Source organism: Syngnathus leptorhynchus, chromosome 11, assembly GCF_054491065.1.
Source record: "Syngnathus leptorhynchus isolate UIUO chromosome 11, UIUO_Slep, whole genome shotgun sequence".
Lineage (NCBI taxonomy): Eukaryota > Metazoa > Chordata > Actinopteri > Syngnathiformes > Syngnathidae > Syngnathus > Syngnathus leptorhynchus.
The window spans coordinates 6,374,436-6,396,595 of NC_141205.1; the positions used below are offsets into that span (position 1 = coordinate 6,374,436).

Genomic DNA, 22,160 nt, shown 5'->3' on the forward strand with positions numbered 1-22,160 from the left:
ATGGATTGATGGATAAAAGTCCTAACAATGTCTTTTATTGGGGTTCCATTCCATTTAAGTTTAAGAGAGGCAGGCTCTCGCTTATCACACAATAAACACTTTACACAACTTTAGCCTAAAGGAACTGTTTTATTGTGTTTTATTGCTATATTCTAGTAAAGACAACAATCTGAGGTTGTCGACGTTTCCCACAAAACTGTATACTATATGAAATATATGGCACAAGTTGGAAAAAAGCACTTAAGACTTGCAATATCTTCGTTTTATGTCTTCCGCATGACAGAATGTCATTTTCATGGGTAATCCTGCAGGGAGCGCTGTGCATCCAAGTGTGCAATCATGCACAGTGTTAATTACTGAGCGTGTGGCGGTGATGGAGCTACTGGGTCATAATCATGCAAATTGCACTATATTGCACCCATGAAGCTGCAGACAAACGTGACCTTATAAGTGTGCAATACATCATGTAAGGTAGACGGGTTTTGTTGATGTGTGTTTAAGCGGTGATGGTGCGTGCTTGTGTGATGGGAGGGGGGTGGAAGCGGAGAAGGCGGATGCAGATACAGTAAGACTCGATCACTCTCTGTCACACGCACACACACATTGACTGGCTCCAAGAGCACATCAGACGTTCTGTCACGGTTCTATTCTGGTATTTTGGAATTGTTCCGATGATCGCCGCCATGCTCGCGGACGCCGCCCCTCCGAGCGGCGGCGCGCCTGACCTGTCAATCACGTCACGCCGGGTTTGGTACATGTGAGCGAGGGAGTGCATGGCGCGCCGGTAAGGGCGGATCTGCACACGGGGAGAAACGACAGTAGATGTGTTAACGAGGATGGAAGGTCGCCAGTTATTGCGTCATTTGGATCACACTGAATAGGTAAGAATTAAATGCACTATTGAAAGAAGACGTGCGTGAATATAAAGACGCGCCTCCACAACTGCATGCTGCCTTTTTTTTTTTTTATGCTTGTGGCCTCCAATCAGATGCTTAATGCTTAATTCATATGTAACACACGCACCCGTCTTGAACCGACAATCACGTCGCCTGTGCATCCAGCGCAGCAGAGATGATGTGCGAGGTGATGCCGACCATCAACGAGGGGGACTCGGCCGGTCCCCCGAGAGGACCCGGCAGCGTGCCGAATGGTTCTGAGCAGGAGGCCAACTTCGAGCAGCTGATGGTCAACATGTTGGACGAGAGAGACAAGCTACTAGAGTCCCTCAGAGAGACCCAGGAAACCCTCATCCAGTCGCAGACCAAACTGCAGGCGGCGCTGCACGAGAGGGACGTGCTGCAGCGTCAGATCAACGCAGCCTTGCCTCAGGTGAGGAGCAGCCGGTCTCTGCATGGAAGGGTCCAGGTTCCTCACATTTATATTGCGTGGTATAGCTTATTTGACTAGAGTCCGGTTATTGGGATATTTGGGTTGGAGAGGCGTTATCACTCAAGATGAGTGGCAGTCTTCATATTGTGAAGAAAGATTACTATCATAGTAGCCCTGCTTTTAAAGCATTGTGTGAAATACTCAAGGCCAGTGATCAAGATGTATGAAAATAGGTCAGAGGGAATGACTGGAGTTCTTCTGCAGAGACAAATTCACTTCCCTCTGGTGACCACTTAAGATTGGGGTACATGTTAGAAATTTAGGCACATCTTGGGGATACATGTTGAAATTATAAATGTACAGTAGCACATCAAAATATATTCACTGACATTTTGGTTTTAACCCTTAGCAAATAAAGCAGGCACGGAATTGGCAAACACATCCCACGTGTACAATGATGTACAATGGCAAACAAACATGTAGTTGGTGACCAATTATTTTTTTTTCTCCCTCGAGAAACAGCTTCATCGCTATTGTGAGTAAATGAAGACAAACACTGCAACTGTTTTGCTAATACGTATATTTGTAATCACCACAGTGAACTGTGAAAAATGTAGCCAGTAGTCATAATGTTGATAATTTTGTTACTTTGTGTATGCAGATGTTTCTTCGGTATGTAGTTTTGTGAGTTTGGGTAGATAAGAAAACCATATTTACAATTACAAATGAAAAGGTTTGGAAAATCTTGCAGAAAATGGTCTTTCTCAAATAGAATAAAAGTTATTCAATTTGCAGTTGAGTCTACCAATGAGACATCTAGTATATAACTGTATTATGTCAGATAAATCTCTGAGTTACTTCTTGTGATGTTGCCGATGTAGGTCATGACTGGCATCATGTTGCCTCTTTAATGGGTTGCTGTTTTTCAGCCCTTGATCACACTTTCTTGCAAATGCAGCCAAGCTTAACGAACAAGAAATATAGAAAAGTGGGTTTGCTACTATGAGGCTTTGGCCCACATTTTGCCGGAACCCCTGCAGAGAAGAGGCTCACCCACCTCATCATTATCACATTCACTGCCAGCCCACTTAAAATGAAACCCTGATGTCTGTAACCGTCGATGGAAGTGAATGAGCGCCTATGGTGACCTGGCATATCTTTGACGGTAGAGCTGAATAAGCGATGTTGCAGCCACCGAGCATGGCAACAATGAGGCCTCAGCACAAAATATTGTGTTATCCTCTCCGACCCTCAGGTCTAAACGTGTGGCGTGATGTCACACCGAGCATGACGCTGTGTATGTGTGTGTATGTGTGATAGAGAGAGAGCGAGAAAGAACCATGCTGGAGATGACAGCATCCTTGCAGTCGCTTGTGGGAGAAACATGGCTGCTTGCTAGTGTACATCGCCCTGGGCTGCTTGCTTCCACACATGCACTTACGTGTGTGTGTGTTTATGGGAGAGAGACTGTGTTTTTGTGTGTACCAGAGATAGAGAGAAAGAGGATGGGAAGAGGCTGTCATGCTTGTTTTCTAATCTTGCTTTAACGTGATGTGTAATTGTAGCAATAATGCAAGTATTAGTTATGATGTCATTCACCTCAGGGACATTACACATACATTACAACTGGTATGCTTGCTTATAAGACGACTGCGCACACACACACTTCAAAATCAGGACTTGAAAACACCAGCGTAAAGATGACGCCAGGTAAGTTTCTCAAACATCAACTTCAGCGGAAAAAAATGGGTCGTGATTTGTAGGAAGATGTTTATTTATTTATTTTGGATTGACAAGCACTTCTTTGGAAAACGTATTTGTTTGTCCATGTTTGCTGATAAATTGACGTCTTGTAAATTTATAAGTAATGCAAATCATTTGGCATTTATTCCAGGTTTGCTGTGCTTTGTTGGAGCAGGGACATGTCTCGCCTCAACACATTTAAATAGTGTAAAAAAGGAGGATCGGATCACAGGTTTGGAAACACAGAATGTATTAGAGCGGTGCTGTGCTCTTTGCCGTAGACGACGATGCCGTGTAACCTTTCGGTCGGAAGTGTCATCTACACCTATTGCATCCATGTGCATGCATGTGTTTGTGTGTGATTTGACATTTCTGGGCCAGTGTGCTCCAAAAGAGTCAGGAAACACTGAAGGCAGAACTTTACACAGACACAACCATACAGGGGACAAAAATATTTGTTAAATTAATGCCTTTGCTCAAACTGATCCTCCCTCCCAACTGAGGCAGATGTGCTAAACATTAGTTCAGCATGCCTCATTTATAGATATTCATTCTTCAAACATGTTACGCAAGCTACACGAATTCCCGCTCTCTTGAGATCAGGCTATATAAATAAAAATGATAGCCCTGACCAAAATGTTTCAGGTGCTGTATCATTCGGGTTTGCTCCACCCTAAAGTTTCTCATTTGAGTTGAAACTATTCCAACCGACAAGCCAACCGGTGTGCTTGCTGAGATTGAGGTTGGCACCCTTACTCTGACGACACCCATTTTTAATTGTTTTATTTTCAGTTTCATTTAAAAACACTGTTTAGGATTTTGGGTTTTCTCTTGGTACATTATTTGTTGCCATGGCAACATTTTGAACCTGGAAACATTTGAAAATAAGGCTATTTACGTTTCTGTGCTGGGCAAAAAAACAAGTGTGAAAAAGGAGCACATTCAAATGTGTTGGATGCATCAAAAATGGATGCAAAAATTGTAACCGGTCGCAGATACGTGTGCTGAATTGATATTTCCACATAACCCACAATTAACTTTTTTAATAATTTGATACCCCCTATTAGTTTGGAGTGTTGATTATGTGGCATTAGCTGGTTTTCAAGTGTGGAGCCCTGTGGGTAGCCTTGAGATCGGAATTAGCAAGAAACGGTAAGGCTGCTTTTCTAAATATTTAAAACCCACATGCTGACTTTAGAAGACTCTTCAATCCTATTTTGATAACGCAGTAGCGCAATTTGTCACTTTGGTATAGAAGGCAATTTGTATCGTTAAAAGCTGTGTTGCCAAATACGGTAGTGGCAGGGTGACTTTGGATCACTGGGTTGTTTTGTCTTTCGTTTGTCACCATCTATAGTTAGTTATTTTGCCAGGCAACTTCAGAGTGATGACAGAATTCGAAGGGAATCCTGCGGCCTGTAGTTCACACTCTTTGCCGTTAGTTTTACAATGCCAAATCTTTCACGGCTCCAGAGCGAAGATTTATGATGGAGGCGGTCCCGTTTTCACCTTTATTCCAAGAACGGCTAACCACATAAGTTAGCAGCGTTCAGCCGTGTGTTTGTGTGTTGTGACACCTGTTCCGGTCAGATGCAACACTGGCTATTTTTTGCCAGCGTACAAATACACAAAGAGGACACACACATTCACACACGTACTCACGCACATACGTTGCTGCCATTCCAAAACAACAACCACCTCTTGTATGGAATTTTAGTGGCTGTGCATGCAATTGTGCATACCCTTTTGCCTGTGTATCATTAATAACACACAAATAGCAAGTATATCTACATCAAGCCAAGTGAGGACCGTGCAGTGTCTTTATTTGCTTGACTAATGTTGGTCGCTTGGTGAAAAATTATATAATATACATATTGAACGATGATGTGGTGCATTCCAATTAGAAAATTATAACATTAGTCCTGGAGCAACAAAAGGTGGTTCTGTTTATTTATTATAAATATTAAATACGAGCTGCAAATAAATTCCCTAGTTTGCAATGAAACAGCATCTCTCACCTGGAGGAAAAGCATGCATAGCTGTTGCCGTGACGATGCAAATAAAAAAAATTAAAAAAAAGCAATGCACCCTCTAAGCGTACTATTTTTATGATGGTTAGGCTGGTAAATGAGGTGCATTTATTTTGTACCTTAACTGTGCTCAGAGCGTACTGAGTCAGAGCTAATTCGAATTACAGCATTTTAGCCCTGATTTTCCACTTGCCGGTAGCGTTTTGAGCTGGCAGACAGGAGGCACATTGGCCCCGGCTGCATTGACATGAGACGAGAGGCTCTCTGATGCGTCAGTGACACAATCCAGATGTCACAAGAGGTTTAGTATCCGGATCTAAAATGTTTAGGCCACCGTAAATTACGATTAACCCATGTAAGTTTTGTCATTTTCATTCTGAGTAATGCATTTAGCAGGTTTAATATCGGCCTTGTTTTCTGGTGAACTTAGCTACAGGCGACTGTGAAACAACAATAATAGCAATAGCCTCTACTGCAATTGTACAGGCACACACAGACAGACACACACGCACACACATACACACATATATACGTACGTATATATAACAATGGCACAGGATAAAGTGTTAAAATGTGTGTGGCAAGGGAAAATTATAGGCTTCTCATTTGGCTCTGCAATGCAGTTCCTTCTATTGCGATAAGACTTTGTTTTGCTGTACATTATCCAGACTGTCGATTTGATTCCCACAGTAGTACTGGCAGGCAGCTAACAGCTAGAAGCGACGTTTGGCTAACATGGAAACAAACACACATGTCGGTGCTTGGTAAGGCTGCCAATACGCTTGACAGCTTAAGAAAATGAGTTTTTCTTCTTAAATAGTACTAAATGAATGGCAGTATTCTCAAACCCTCAGAGGGGTAATATCTATTTGGTGTATTTTTGGAAAACGGATGTGAATGTTGAGTGACTGATTGGCAGAAGAGACACCATCCCCAAAGAGATGCACGTTTGGGAGCCTCTGGCCACCATGTGAACTCATGTCACAGAAACATTCTCTGTTTCCAAATGTTACAATGTAATATTGATATGTCAGATTTTGTGAGTGAGCGAGCATGCCTACAGCAAGTGTTGTTTACACTTGATTGGTAGAAGTAGCCTGGGACAATATTGGGGAGGGTAAGTGAAGTCACTCCAAAAATGTGCCCGTCCTCATTGGTGAGCTGCCGATTCCCAATCTTTTTGCTGTGTTACATAAGCACCAAACAGGGGAATTTGGGTTGATGTGGAGCAAAGTGGAGCGTAAAGTGAGCAGCTGAATGCCACCAAGAAACCCTGTTAGAGGAAGAGAGGGAGACAGCGACAGAGAAAGGACATAACATGAGAAGTCAAGACAAAGGGACATGAAAATGTTCTCTAGGGTATTCGTTTTGCATTTTTAGGCTCGTTTTAGGCTGTTCTAACATCGATGTTTTGAGTTGGGACTTTCGGTACTTGTCAGACACAATGTATAGTTTGCATTCTGTGGTCCCTGGCTTTCCCTGTGGTTGGTAAGTGTAGTGAACTTGTAACTGTGCGTAGTCTGAGTGTCTTGGCGTGAGTAGTGGCCAACAGCAGCACCTTGACAGCATTGTCATTTTGTATTTGTGTGTTTGATTGTTCAATAAATGGCTGAAAGTGCCGAAAGGGGATCACAGTACCTTAATGGCTCCATTTATTTTTATTCCACTTAAGCAGGGGCATCATTGACTAGTGATGAGACTCCACTCTTTATACCTCCAGCAGCAGCAGTCGACTAACGTCACATTCTTCTCTCTCCAGCAACTTGACAGCTTTACATAATGTCTTCTTCTCAGCAGCTCACAATTTTTTTTCTCTGATTGCTAGCTATTCAGTTTGATTCAGGACCTCCTTGAAACTCTGTCCGACCAGGTCATGCAACCTTTAACGCCCCTGAGTGCTAACGGATTATAATCGTGGATTGCTATCACCGCCATGCTGGCCCTGTCGCACCATGACTTCGGCGCACAATCTTTTAGTTGCATCCATCCTTCATTCCTTCCGTCCCTGTGCCAGTGCCATCTGGCTCTCAGCACCAGGCACATTTAACTCAGTGGGGTGCCAATTTGTCCCCTCTGCATCATGGGAGATCAAGGGAGAAGTGAGGACCGTGGGAGAATGATAAACAATATAGATTTAAAAAGGCTGAACAGTAATACTGTAAATTGAATGGAAACAGTCTCCGTAGAAATGAGACATGCCCTAATTATGCTGACAACAACTGCCATGTCTTCTGCATACTGAAATATACTGTTCATAAAGTGCATCTACAGTACATGCACACACACATGAGAGGACATCTTTAAGACCCAACATTTTTTTTAACCAGTAAAATGTGGCATCAGAGGTCCGTAGTTGAACCGTTAAAGGGATTTCAAGATCTTCATAATGCTAAATGCGCTCCATGAAATACAGTTTGTCAGAGATGAAGCATCCCTCCCCACCAACCCTGCCCACCCACTAGCCCCCATTCTGCTACCACACACAAACCACTCTGTGAGAGCGTGACATGCAAGTTAAATAGAGGATTTAGAAGAAGGACATAGAGTTACAAGACATACAGTTTAGCTAGTTAGCGAAAGGCTGACATTGAACATCTTTTGTTGGTGGATGTATAGTGACAAACATTGCTCTTTCCACGTCACATTATATTTTATGTCTGGTTGTTTGATAATTACATCACAATGGAGATTTTGGTTTGCAATTTGTGTGCAACTGGCTTGATGCATCCTTCTCACTCAAGCCGCATGGGAATGAACTCGCACGATGACTTGCTGCTTGCACACTAAAGTGTCTCTCCTGATGCGAATGAGATATTAGCCGCTTGAAAGTAGAGTCATGGCCGGTCACACACCAAATTAATCCGTGTTCTGAGGGTCGTCTGTGATAAATACAAGATGACATGAGCTGACTTTGCTGCAAAGACCTCGCTATGGTTTTATTTGAAAACAACTTTGTGCACTCAAGTCACTCAATTTCCTGAAAAGCACTTTTTGTCATATTTGTTAAAACTGTCAATATAAACCTCACAGTACCACGAGTGAATCAAGGTAGGAAAATATCAGTACTCTCTAGCTCCTTTTGATAAACACACAGGCAGACTCTGTGAAAACGAAATCTCCACGTCAAGCAACAGTGCTGTGTTCTTTTGCAAGCATGCAAGCTCGCACTCTCGGTTTCTCTCGCTCTCTGCCTTATCAGCAACGTTGGCTGTAAGCGTGCGCGCTGAGAGGCCTATTAGTTAGCTATCGGTCTGTCAGATAAAGCTGCATATCTCTTTGCTCACTCACACGGCTTTGCTCCGACTCCATAAGGTGGGCAGTCTACGTTCGTGTGTCAACGTGCGCAAAGATGTCCTTTAGCTATTACGTGTGCAATGAATCGACCCAAAATCAGCTCATTACACTAAGCGCCATGTCTCCATCATAGCCTGAGAGCAAATGAATTTCTGGATGTATGTTTTGCAAACACACACTTTCTCTCGATGGAACAGGGAAAGTGATTCTCCTTTCCCTTGGTTATAAACCAATCAAGTTAGCACTCGGACTAACAAATTTAGCATAACATTGCGTCCATTGCGTGGGGTTTGTACTCATCTCTGTGTGAGAATCTCATTAGAGTTTGACTCCATCAACATGTCCACTTGCAAAAGAGCTCAAGTGTAAATGAGCGATGAAGGGGAGGAGCCTGTAGTTGCGTTACATAAAGGTCACTTGAAGCTGGCATCTATCGCCCACCGACCCTCCTATCCAAGCAGCTTCCAACACACACACTTCCGCAGCCATCTTCCATGTTTCCTCCTCATCCATATCCAGTTTCCCCTTGCACCCTTTTGTCATTGTGAATTGTTCCTTTTTGCCGACTCCAGTTTCTGCGCTTCTCAGCTCTCAGTCTGCAAATACTAACATTTCCGCATCTTGTGTCACTCACCGGATAACCACTCTAGTCTTTCTCCTTTCCGTGAGAAGACTAATGGGGGGTGGGTACCCTCGAGGGAGCGCACACACTCAGTCCCTGCAATCTTGTGTTTTAATTGCTCTGGTCTGGATTCTGACATGAAATGTGAAAATGTATTTGTCTGTAACCGCATAGCGACATCACACTGTTGATATGCATGGAGTAAATTGTTGCAGCAGATTCTCCCATTTAAACAAACAATCCACCTGAGCCTTTTCACATTAACACTTAATGCTGCACTTTCTCCTGATTGCAAACCTTCTTGTAAGAGCCGCTTAAGTCTGTCCTGTTTGGCTGATTTAGTGCGCTTAAAACGACAAACCCTGGGGACAACTCTGCATGTGTGATTCAAATCTCTTTATTTTTCATTTTTTATAATAATTCAAATCAGATTTTTTTTTTTTTTTTTACTAACATAAAACATTAGCAAGAATAATAAAAGCTGTCCTTGCTTCTGGAGTCAAATATTGCCTATTTGTGCCAAGTCAGCACAAACACCATATTCCATCATCTGTCAGTGTTGTCAGGTTATTTTTAATCCCCTCATTTGTCATAATCAACTCTTCTTTCCTCTCTGTCTCAAATTACACCGATTTACCGTATGTTGTTATCTTACACACGAGACGAGTGCACAAGATCCCAATAGGAATACACCCATCATCCAGTTGGAGCATGTTTAATGCTGACCCAGTGGGATACAAGTCCCTTCAGACTCTCCCCCCCAGCCTCACCCCAAGGGCACCGCGGGGTCAGCTTTCGCAATCACACACATTAAGCGCACACAATACACGTCAAATCATCTGGCCTCACACCTCCCGTAACATCAAACTGTCAATCAGGCTCCATCCGTCAATGTGCGTGTGTGTCCATGTGCAGACCTTTCTCTTACCACCTCAACCTCTCAAAGCGCTTCACATTTGGTTTCCATAGAAACGGGATGCTGGGGGTGAATGTTGACTTCCTGACACCTTCTGTCTCATGGGATGCCAACTGTCAGCAACACTGTGCAGTTAATTTAAGCTAGACGGCATGTGATGAGGTAACACAAAGCAAACGTGTCTGTTTCAAAGATGCTCTAATTTTTTTGCACATATTTTAGTGTGCGCGTTTGTGCGCTTGCGTGTGGATCTGGCACATGCAGTTTCAACCTTGGTGGTTGGTTCTGATCGGCTGCCAAAGCTGAGCCTACTCAGTGTGTTAGTGTGTCTGGCTGGAGATCAGTGTGAAGGAATTCCCTGTTCAATGCAGTAGGAAGGATGAAAGACGTGCTTAACCAAAGACAAGAATGAAAAGCTTCTGTACCGTTTGTTTCATTTGTCTCACTCGGTGAGGAAGGCAGGACAATTAACTTCAATGGCGGTAATCTGGTGTGTGCTTGTGGGGTCAAGATGGCTAACAACCTCATTGCCAACTCAAGACAATGATGGACCAGAATGCAACTTTGAGTCCCTGCATCACAACATACCACACCCACTGTTGCCATGGTTATTGGCCTTGGCAGCGGGCAGTGTGTGTGTGCATGTGTCCTAGTGAGTGGTGTTCCTGGATGACATCATACAGTAGCTTGCTGAGAGGTTCGACTGCAGGCATCTACAATATTTATAGACCCCCCCCCCGCCTTAGTACAGATGAGCTCACTCCGTCACTGTGTGACTGGCCCGGCTTGGCACATCTACGACCAGCAAAGTGGCCAAGCAAAGTCATCACGCAAGCTAAGCCACACCTAAATTTGCCACCCTTAGTATGAGTTCAGGTGCATCATGCTTACATGCACGAAGTAAACTCTGAGGATGGAACAGTTCCATGCAGTTGGGGGATTATGAAAATGAAAATATAAAACAAAACACAAACACACACACACAAACATTTATATACCCAGAGAAAATGAGCTGCCACCGCATGAGTCATAAGGACTCATACTGGTTCTTAGTGAGGGATTAAACCAGCGGGAAAATAAGGGGCCGCTACAGTAACGACACACATTTATGCAAACACATGCGCACTGAAATGACCTCGTTCCCCCTAAACATGTGCATACCACTCTCACAGGCTTTAAATCCCCATTTCTCAAAATAAACAAAATCATCTCCATGGGATGGAGTGTGTGTGTGAGTGTGTGTGTATATGTATGTGTGGAATCCATCACCAGATCACAAGGACCCAGATGATTTATTTATGAAATGTGATTTTTCTTCTGCTGCTTTCTTGCCTTATGACTCACATGCACGCGCACACACCAAAAAAAAAAAAACGATTTGCTTCTAATCTGGTTCATAGTATGACGGCCATTCTGTCTGTCTGTCTGTCTGTCTGTTTGGTTGGTTGTGCTCCAAATGTATTGGTTCTGTAGACACACAGTACGACCCAGAATAGTAGCCGCCAAGCCCCAAATAATTGCCGGCTTCATGATGCAATTGGATAAATATTTGCCTCACATCCTTTTTTTCCCCCCTTCGAGCAAAATAGGTAATGTCACTGTCACAAGGTGGCAAATTGACTTTCCTGTGACTGATACCAGCACTTGAAAATATCTTGACTCTAGATCCATCTGTAAAGTTGAAGCTTATGGCGGTGTGACATTCAGAAACAAAAAAGCATCTTATTGTAAATGTATAAGACTGTATTAATATGAAATGTTGCCCAAGTCCCAGTTTAATATGCATCCCTCCTTTTGGCTTCAATATTTGAGTCAGGCATCCCGCTGTGTATGTTTGTGTGCGTGCGCATGCATTTCCTGAGCGATACAAAGACGAGTATTTTAGGAACCTGTGTGTGATAGGAAAGTATTGCAACACACACACACGTCTGTCGCACGCTCGCTGACACTCCCTAAAGGCTGTGATGTTGAATGTGCACATTTATGAGGTTCCACTGGCACGCCATATATTTCGAGAGGAGGCAGAGCAAAATGAAGTAAGATCGGGGAATATGTGATGGATGAGTAAAGCAGAATAATTCATTAAACGGCTCCTGAGGGGAGGAGTCGCAACACATTGAAAATGTGTGTTAATAAGCGAAGCTGGGTTTTGACTATATTTTTTTCTGTCCCTTACCTTTGTCGCCACAGTTTAGCCATTGAAGCCTTACTCGTGACTCACACACACACACACACACACACACACACACACACACACACACACACACACACACACACACACACACACACACACACACACACACACACACACACACACACACACACACACACATTTGTGTTGAGTTACATCCTGCCATTGCAGTTTTACAGCGTGAAGGTCAAGGGCAGCATGCCTGACCTCCACACACACAAACACACCTCTTCCTGTTGTTGCAGTGTGTGAGTCGATCATTAAGAATGATACAAGAGAGGAGACACATTTGGAGGAGTTTGCCTTATTTACTCTTTGATTCAATATAATTCCCATTAATATGTAAACAGCTGTCTGCTGTTTCCTTTGTCTGACATGATTCACTTTCATCTGCAAAGCACACAGATTGAACGAGTCAGTCTCATGTGTACATGTGTGTCTTTTTGTGGAGTCTTCGGCGCTTGCCGGAGACTGTTCCTCGGGTGCGGTGCTACTGCATATTTAAGCAATCAGCCAGACTTGTTTGGATGCAACTGGGTGGCGAACAGGAACCGTTTGTTTGTAAATTAACAGGGCCTAAATTATGTAGTTTTATTTAGATGCACAACAATGAAAGGTGGTTATAAATAGAAACATTTCTGGGACAGACTATTTGTTGAACGTCTTGGCACAGATTTTGCTTGTGTGCATCTGTTGCAATGGCTGTATGGTCCCAACGCCACGCTGGGATGGAGCAGGACACGGAGAAGGAGAGACTGAGTGAACTGAGCGGTGAGGGCGACAGGGGAGGGAAACAAAGCTGACATGGCTGCTTTAAACTGGCGGGATGGCTCTGGAAACAAATCATTCTGCATGGCAGAAGGATGAAAGCAACAACCACTATGCGGGGAAATTACCTTGGGCTTTTCTTTTTAATGCACTGCATTACTTAATAGCGCTTTAATGTGATAATGGTAATGTAGCTGCTTTATTAGCTGTTATTCATAGTTGTTCTTTGCAGAAGATAAAGAATACACATGCCTGTGAGTATTTATTTTATATATATATATATATATATATATATATATATATATATATATATATATATATATATATATATACATGAATATTTCTTTTTATGTGTTCAGTATAATATTTTTCTATTTGTGTTGCAGTTATTTATTTATTTATGTATTTATTTATTTATTTATTTATTGATGCACCAATGCATTATACCACATGGTCAATGGGTTGGTAATGAAGATGATGGGGGAAGGGTTTTGTGGGCTTGTCCTCTGACTCCCATGCTCTATATATATATATATATATATATAAAATGGCTGCTTTCCATCGGGTGAAGGTTCAGCTGAGATTGTGACTGCATGAAAAAAGGGTCTCTGGAATGGATCAAGTGTGAAAGGAAAGGTTGTTTGGTTTCGAGGAGAAAGACATGAGATAGACAATACTGTGTGAACGAATGACATGCTAGAATAATAGAGAAGCAGAGTGCTTTCATTTTGGTGAATTCTCAAATGTCAAAACTTTGGGCTGTCACAAGCAGGTGTGCATGGTGGCATGTATTTTTTTCCCCAAACCATCATCCTTTTTACACATGCTGTTTTAAAGTGTGGCTTTGTGAGTACCTTGCGGCCAGTAGGAGCCACTGTCTCCCTGCAAAACTAGACAAGAGCAGTTCCTGGTCCATTTAGTTGCAGAGTGGAACCACACTGAGGCTCCGGGGTACACTGGGATGCTGTCAGCTCACGGTGGAAGTCAGCACAATCACAAAAGGACGTTATGCTGTGCTGCGACTTGTCTTTCTCACTAATTCACCCTGTCTTGCACAATCACATACCGCTTTCTCAGCGGAGGTCCCTTGTTTCCTGCAAGGTGCAAGCAAGTCGGCTTGTTGTCTGGAACTATTTTTGCTTCTTTTTCTACAGCACAGCAGCATTTTAGAAGTTATGTTTTGATGAGTATTTAATTAAAAGCTTGGATGATACTAACAATTGGATATAGTTTTGAAATGAACACAATATGAATCAAAAGACAGCAATGTCAGTTATAAAAATTGATCCTGTTTTCATCACGTCATTTTACTAAAAATGTGGACAATACGCTTCTTACATCATTAAATTCATTTTACTGCCATTGTTTGTACTCGCTGTCGATTATATCCCTCGCGGCTAGTTAAAGAGTAATTGAAATAGCCATATTGTGTGTTTATCAGATTGGAAGCTATAAAAGCGGTGCGTGTTAACATGAGCCAAATGCTGAGCAGAAATGGGCCGTTCGCTTGGTTGTCAGTATCTTTGTGGACTCCAGTTTGTTGTAATTGAGGTATTTTAAGATGAACCCTGCTTGAACTTGAAGTACACCCAACACAGCATCCCCAGCTAGCCCGAGTTCTCTCCTAACTAAGCTCAAAGTGACACGCGTTGTTTGCAGACATTGGCTGATTATTGTTGAGACTAGAACAACTCCGCAAGCGCTTTCAGACTGCAGTCAAGCACTTTGAAACTCCACTGGGAGTGGAGGGACATTTAGAAATAGACAAAAATCTGGAGGCACAGCAATGTCATAATGGATGAAAATAGAGCTCTACAATTTGGGTTAAGTGAGCAGTGACTTGGCTTTTTATAAAGAGGAATTAGTCATGATCATTGTGAGTGACAGTTTCAAATCATTTATTTTTAAAGGTTAGATGTTGTATAGTTGTTGTCACGCACTTATCTTAAAAAACTATATACAAATGTTGCGCTTACCTTGTTGAAAATGGAGAAAGAATGTCCAACATGGAGGCAAGCAGGCAGAGGTAGAGAGGCGATGGCAGGCAAGCAGATGGAAAATCGATGCAGCCAATCCAAATTGTGTGATCCAACTACGGCTAAATAACCTGAATATGATCTTTCAACATAAAAGGTTCTAAGAAGTAAACTCAAGTTCATTTTCCAAGTTAAAATTTCCTAAATTCCAAAAGATACAAGTTTGAAGTGGCAAAACAAAAAAAAACCTATATCACTACTATCTACCTTTGCCAAATTTAGACTGACTGAGCAGTCATCTTTACCTGATCAGGTGCCTGATCAGGTGACTGACCAGGTGACAAAAGGCTGTGTCAAAATAAAGGTCCATGACCCAAGGCCAGCCAATCTTAACCAAAATTAGAGTTTGAGCTAAGGAAATTAAATTGGCTCCAACAATCTTTTTTTTTTTTGCCTTCTCTACTCTCATTTTTGTGCAATTCTCATCAAATTGTACCATTTGGCGCTTCGATTGTATCCGTTTATGTGTGCAAGCATTAGTGTGTGTGTGTGTGTGTGTGTGTGTGTGTGTGTGTGTGTGCGTGCGTGCGTGCGTGCGTGCGTGCGTGCGTGCGTGCGTGCGTGCGTGCGTGCGTGTGTGTGTGTGTGTGACAGAACAGGTGGCTGGTGCTTTCCTCCATCAGCTGATCACTGCCCCCCATCCTCTCAATTTTGTCTTTCTCTCTGATCAAAAAACCTAAATGTACCTCAATCCCCTTTGACTCAGCCTGCCCTTGTTTCACTCTCTCTCCTCGCTCTCTCTCGCTCACCCGTTCTCAGGGCAGCCAACAAGAATGTCGTAGCGGTGTCGGGAGGGTAGAGGGAATAACGTTAGGGAACAGCTTGTAAATCCACTTTCCACTATCCTCTCTCGCTCTTTCTCTCTCTTTTCATGGGGGTTGTGTTTGAGCGATCTGCTATGTTGAACCTCCATCATGAAGCCAACGGTGAAGATCCACCTTCAGAATGGGACCCACTTTAATACCTACATGTACCAGGTAGGGAATGGCGTGCAGAGTTTGGATATGAAGCAATGAAGGATGATCTCCAGTGGAAAGAAGTCACATGTCGTTGGCTGTATTGATCTCACTTCTGATACTCTTTTTTTTTAAGACTGTCACATGGCCTCTTTTTGTCCTTTTCTCCCTTTCCCAATTTTCCCTCCATGCTTTAGTCAGCCTGCCATGAAATGATTGAAGTTTCAAAGAAATGCAGAAAGAAGTTGCTCCACTAAGGCTTCTCTCTAGTTGATGTGGGTGCTTGTGTCTTGTCGTGTTCCGCTTCAACAAAATGACAAACTCAATATGTCGCGCAATGAGTGGGATTCTTTCTGGCTACGTGTTTGTTGCACACAAACCGATGCACAACAAAAAGTCTTTGTGTTTCTCCTCTCGGCCGAGGAGAGGAAGACTTCCCCTCGTGACCTCTCTTTCCCTGTCCTTCTTTACGCTGTCGGTTTTGTTTAATGAAGGAGCGTTGGGACACATGAATGGATGCTATTCTGGTCTCAGGCCTTCAATGCCTGCAGAGGTGAGGCTTTGACAACTCGATAACTTCTGCGCATTACGTGCTTGACTAAAGCAATGTAGTTACAAGGGTAAGAAAGATTTTAATTCGACACCAGATGAACACAAAGTATTATCCTCACATGAAGTTTGTTTTGTCAGAGTTCTTTAAGTCAATTTAAGTCTCTCAAGTAACCTAATTCAGCATTTCAATAGACTCTGGATCATTACAATGGTTTAATAATGTACATATAAGTTGATTTGTTTTGATATTCGGCTTATACACCACTGACTACTCCTCATTCATCAACAAATTACAACCTTTGTACTTTGACTGACGAGCACTCACAGTCACATTTTTCAGTCAATAATGCCTCCAATTCATCTAACATATTGGAAGCCGGAGAACCAAAGGAGAACTTTCCTGAGTTTTGAATGCGACATTTTCTTGTGAAAAATGTAAATGTTGCATCCAGTTTCTCCTTCTTGCATAGAAAGTGTCTCATTGGCCTTGTAAATTTTTTGGATGTGTGAACATCTGCAGTCGTTTGATAAAACTTGCTGTTGGTATCCTGCTCAAACACTTTTCTGATGCTGTGTTGCCATGGCAATGGAAGTGTGCAAGGCAGCGGCGTCAGAGCAGCAGATAACTCACTACCTATTCACACCCAGGAAAAGTGTTAGGAGCAATTTGTTGTTTCTGAGATGCTGTGAGAGAGAAGAGTCTAATTTATTTACGTGGGTTGTATGAATCATCTCTTGACCTTTATTTTTCTCTTCCTTCATTCAAGTTAGTGGCGCATTCCCAATTCTTTTCTCATTTTATTGTGGGGTTTTTTTTTCTGGGTGGCTGTTTGGTATGATTGGATGAAGTCAGAGGTAATTCTAGAGCCCTAAAAGTGGTGCAGCGGCACAAGAGATGGCTGATTTTTTTTTTTCCACTGATCATATTTATTATGTACTTTTGCCATCATTTTTTTTTCTGGGTGGCTGTTTGGTATGATTGGATGAAATCAGAAGTCATTTTAGAGCATGATGTCAATTTTAACATTTGCCAAAGTTTTTTTTTTGAAATTGCAAACTTTTCCTTAGAAGTTGACATAAGCACATCAAAGCACTGAAGTTGTTGTTATGTGGAATGAAGCTCAATTTAAAACAGAATATTCTGAACTTTTCAGGAAATAAGAAATGCCGTGGTGCAAGTTCAACTCCCCACACCTCTCAGCAAATGAGAAAAAAAACATAATTTCACCAAATACAAAATACTTTGTACGTATATATAAAAAGAAAAAAATAAATATATATATATATATATATATATATAATTGTTATTTTTTTTTGAGGGGGGGGGGATTATGTGCCTGATTGAAGCTTTTTTTTTTTTTTTTATCCAGCTGCACTCCAATTTCTCTCTCTCCCGCTCTCTCTCTCACACTGCACACACACCCTCTGACACACACATTTTTTTTTTTCATCCTTTAATCCCAAACTGCTTAAGGAAGCGAAAGCGAGCAATCCTTTTACAATGTCTGGGCTCAGCAGTGTTCGCTCCCTGCTTGCTATCTCACAATGTGGTTGGAGGCTGAAGCCCAGAACCTTCTCTCGGTTCGGCGTGATATAGCCTCTGACAGATGTCGACGTCGCCTTGTCAGCCAGCTACGCTTGTTGTGAAGTAGAGGAAATATCATTGGAGCGCACGTGCTTCGAAGGGGTTCCGATTGTCATACGCACAATGATGCATCTTTGTGCCAGAGGGAAAAACCCTTCTGTGAAATTAAATGGAGATTTTTATTCCTCCAGACAGTGATGCATTGTTTTATGTTATATAGCGGGATAGATATTCAATTATGCAAGACTCCCGACAAAATGAATTGTTCATACCTTTCTGTGCTTATTTGTGTTTTGGGAGAGCACGTGTGGAGTGCTCCCAAAAGGCAACAGGATGAAGGGATGAACTCGCGAGTCAGTGGCCCGTCGAGCCTTTTTGCAGTGATTGAAAGAGACGGTGAGCGCCAACATCTGTTGGTGGATTTGGATCACCCCTGTGGAATAATGCAAAGTCACTCAAACATGCTGACCTGTTTTCCCTTTCCCCACTTCTATCCCCTCAGTCACCTCATCCGTGTGTGTCCCCTTTTCGACTGAATTACGATGTAGTTTCATGAATCTAAGAAAAGGGGTTAGGCGTGACCTTTAGACTGATAGATGGATGGATTAGATGGGCGTATAAATGTCAAAGAGGCTTTTGACAGATTCATTATCCAAATTTAAGCATAGCGAGAGTGCAGGATACATTCTACTCCTCCTTTTATCACATTTACATATGAATTTAATGGCACATATGTTTATGAATAATAATAAATAATACACAAATAGAAACTACTAATGCGAGGCAGTTACACATGCCATGCGTGTTTAGTTCTGCCAGCGTATTATCATTTGCACAAATGAAGCTCAGCAAAACACCTGCTCGAGTAAATAAAAGGCTACTATTATAAAATTCATAATGCATACAGTTTAAATGGGAGACATAAAACTATATTTACAGCAGATTCTGAATGACTTGATGACCTTAGCAGGAAGGCAGGTCACATTAAAATAAATCATTACCATAGAGGGTGAAGGTATATGAACTGTAAGGTTAAGGAAGGTTAGAGGTAATTTAAGGTCTGGGTAAACTCCAGGAATTGATTTTGTATATGCAAAGATGTGTGTGTGTGTCTCTGTGTGTGTGTTTCCTGAGACATGAAGGAAAATCAGTGTAAGTGTTGCATTGTGCTCAAGCCACAAAAGCACAGCAAGAAACAAAACACTGAAACAAATAGGTCATGAGTGTATTTTCCATTTATGTCGCATTTGAGTCAATAGGCCCAATCTGGATGGGTGATGGGATCAAACAATAGAAATAATAATTCTGGATGCCTTCTCAAACTATAAGTAACAATCTTGTTTGCAAAATGTACGTAGATGGTCATAGCACTAAAGGACATTGTCACAAGATGTTGAGAGGTGAAACAATCTTAACCTCAGATGCATGTGTGTTATGTAGGAGTTTGCCACACTTACCAAGGAGCTGAACATTTGTCGAGAGCAGCTGCTGGAGAAAGAAGAGGAAATATCGGAGCTGAAAGCCGAAAGGAACAACACCAGAGTACGTGTGCATGAGTGGTTTTGTGTGTTTGTGTCTGTGTGTGTGCTTATGTCAGCACATGCCAGATTGAACATAATATTCGCTTTGATTTTAATCCACAATACTCTTATGTGTGTGCTTCCATACGTATTGTTAGGATAAAAGAAAAGGTTTAACGTGGATTTACTGTGTGTGTGTGTGTGTGTGTGTGTGTGTGTGTGTGTGTGTGTGTGTGTGTGTGTGTGTGTGTGTGTGTGTGTGTGTGTGTGTGTGTGTATGTAGCTGCTTCTGGAGCACCTTGAGTGTTTGGTGTCTCGCCACGAGCGTAGTCTCAGGATGACGGTTGTGAAGAGGCAGCCCCCCCCACCATCTGGAGTCTCCAGTGAGGTCGAGGTCCTCAAAGCCCTCAAGTCGTTGTTTGAGCATCACAAAGCTCTGGATGAAAAGGTGAACCATTTCAAAGATTACTAGGACACTGTAGTACAGAGTGGAAAAATGATAGTATTTGTACTCCATTACATTCCCAGACTGGTTCATGGTAAAATAAATTATTAGCCAAACTCAATAACACAAATAATGTTGAAAATGCTGTGTGTGTGCGCGCTGGTCAGGTGCGTGAGAGGCTTCGCGTGGCTCTGGAGCGGGTGTCTACCCTGGAGGGACAGCTGTCAGCTACCACACAAGAGGTGAAAATCTGTACACAAATTTAGTACACGGGAATTGTGTGTCCTGATGTCACCGTTGATGCTGATTGGAATTTTTGGCACTTGCAGTTCTTGAGAGTTCACATTATGGATTCACTCAGAGGAGAATGAAATGTGATTTTTATGTTTTTTTTCTTCTTATTTTACATTACAGTTGAGTATGGTGAGACAACGGAAGGATGGTGACTCGGTGGAAGGGACAGATGGATCCAAACCTCCATGGAAGGTCTTCCTGACTGCGTGATTGTTTTTCTGCTCTGTGCTTTATTTTGTCCAAAGATTCATGACTTCAAAGTGATTTACCTTCAAATTGTTTGTATTCGGACAGACAGTTTTTTTTTGTTTGTTTTTTTTTAAAAGAAAAAGCTTTGGCCTTCTGCTTCAACAGCAGGGTGATTTGTCATTAAAAAAATATACACAAACAAAAATACAACCTGAGCAAAAAAAAAAAAAAAGACCATCATGGGCACTTTGAGTCTGTTTGGAAGGTTTGATTCTCCCAAAACAAACTAGTGAGAGAATCACCTGGTGTGTTTAATTGCACCACTTCAAACAGTTTGCTTGTAGTACTTTTTTTTTTTTTTGCGTGTCTGTGTTTGTGTTCATGATCCCGGCAGTAGAGTCCAAATAATTTGGGCTGCCCACTGTGTTCCCTGTCTGAATATGTGTCCCTTAAGGTCTGCTCAATTAATCAACTTCTCTTTGAGCTGTGAAGAGCCAAGAAACATCAAAACAACAACATGGCAGCGTAACCTCAAACACCCATCTTTGCATAAATTCACCACAGTCAAAATCTAGGTCATCCATTTTTATCAAGTATATTTGTTGTCAACATTAACATGTTCAAAATTGCACCACACAAACCAGAACTTATTTCTACCATCCCAATGCGCTCACATTTCCATTAATTGCGTGGGTTTACCTTGCAGAGACTCCCCAACGGCTCCATAGATGTTCATGAAGATGGCAACCGGGTGTCTGAGCTTCAGGAGCTCCTGGACAGAACCAGTAAAGAACTGGCACAGACCCGCGAGCACTCCTCCTCCCTTAACGGTCGTGTGGCCGAGCTGGAGGCCGAGCTGGCGAGCGCGCGGCGGGAGCTGAGTCGCAGCGAGGAGCTGTCAATCAAACAGCAGAGAGAACAGAGAGAGGTGAGAAGCGTCAACGTAAAAATCCATTATGGTGTTGTCGTGGAAACGAGGTACGATGCGAGCTGAAGCAAAATAAGATAAAAGGTTAATAAAACATTGTTTATTATGCTTCACGGGAGGCTCATTGCAATCAATCCCGCTAAAGTTGTGAATAATGAATGTTGAACCTTGATTGTCTGACCTTGAAGGTCTCATTACTCTTACACAATGGATATTACACATCATTTAGATGAACTCCAGCCAATAACGAGAATAATTGATACAATGTAGCCTATAAAAATAATTGAAATACGATTCATGTATAATTAATTAAAAGTGGATGTTGGAAATTTGTACATCTGAAATGATTATGTTGTCAATCCTACTTGTATTCGACCCACATATTACACTAAAAGCCCTTTTGGGTTTGTGGTTGTCTCGGCTTGCAGAGAGAAGACATGGAGGAAAGAATAACAACATTGGAAAAACGTTACCTTGCCGCCCAGCGAGAAACCACACACATCCACGATCTCAATGACAAGCTGGAGAACGAGCTGGCCACCAAGGACTCCCTGCACAGACAGGTAGCGTGATGGACAAGCACTGTCCGCTTAATATGAATAAAATATACACATGGCCAAAGTTGCCAATCATATGAGAAACAAACTTATAGCTAATGGCGAGGGGATGGGGGGGGGTTCATAGCATTGGAGGTTCATGTAAAGTGTCGGGTGAATCGGAGTTCACGTCCCAATTGGGAATTGAAGCAACATCCTCCATATC

General features: G+C 42.3%; 1 protein-coding gene across 3 annotated transcripts in view; it reads left to right on the forward strand.

Moving 5' to 3' along the window:
- Positions 1-636: 636 nt before the first annotated feature.
- ppfia4 (PTPRF interacting protein alpha 4) overlaps positions 637-22,160 on the forward strand; it is a 31,676-nt gene continuing 10,152 nt past the window's right edge. For all 3 annotated transcript variants that reach the window (XR_015067603.1, XM_085924668.1, XM_085924669.1), the window contains exons 1-8: positions 637-881; positions 1,062-1,329; positions 19,463-19,564; positions 19,826-19,990; positions 20,155-20,229; positions 20,402-20,473; positions 21,177-21,398; positions 21,827-21,961. Coding sequence is in view for 2 of the 3 variants with exons in the window: in XM_085924668.1 (XP_085780794.1) it covers positions 1,072-1,329; positions 19,463-19,564; positions 19,826-19,990; positions 20,155-20,229; positions 20,402-20,473; positions 21,177-21,398; positions 21,827-21,961 (1,029 nt within the window). In the remaining variant the exon portion in view is untranslated. The remainder of the gene's footprint in view (positions 882-1,061; positions 1,330-19,462; positions 19,565-19,825; positions 19,991-20,154; positions 20,230-20,401; positions 20,474-21,176; positions 21,399-21,826; positions 21,962-22,160) is intronic.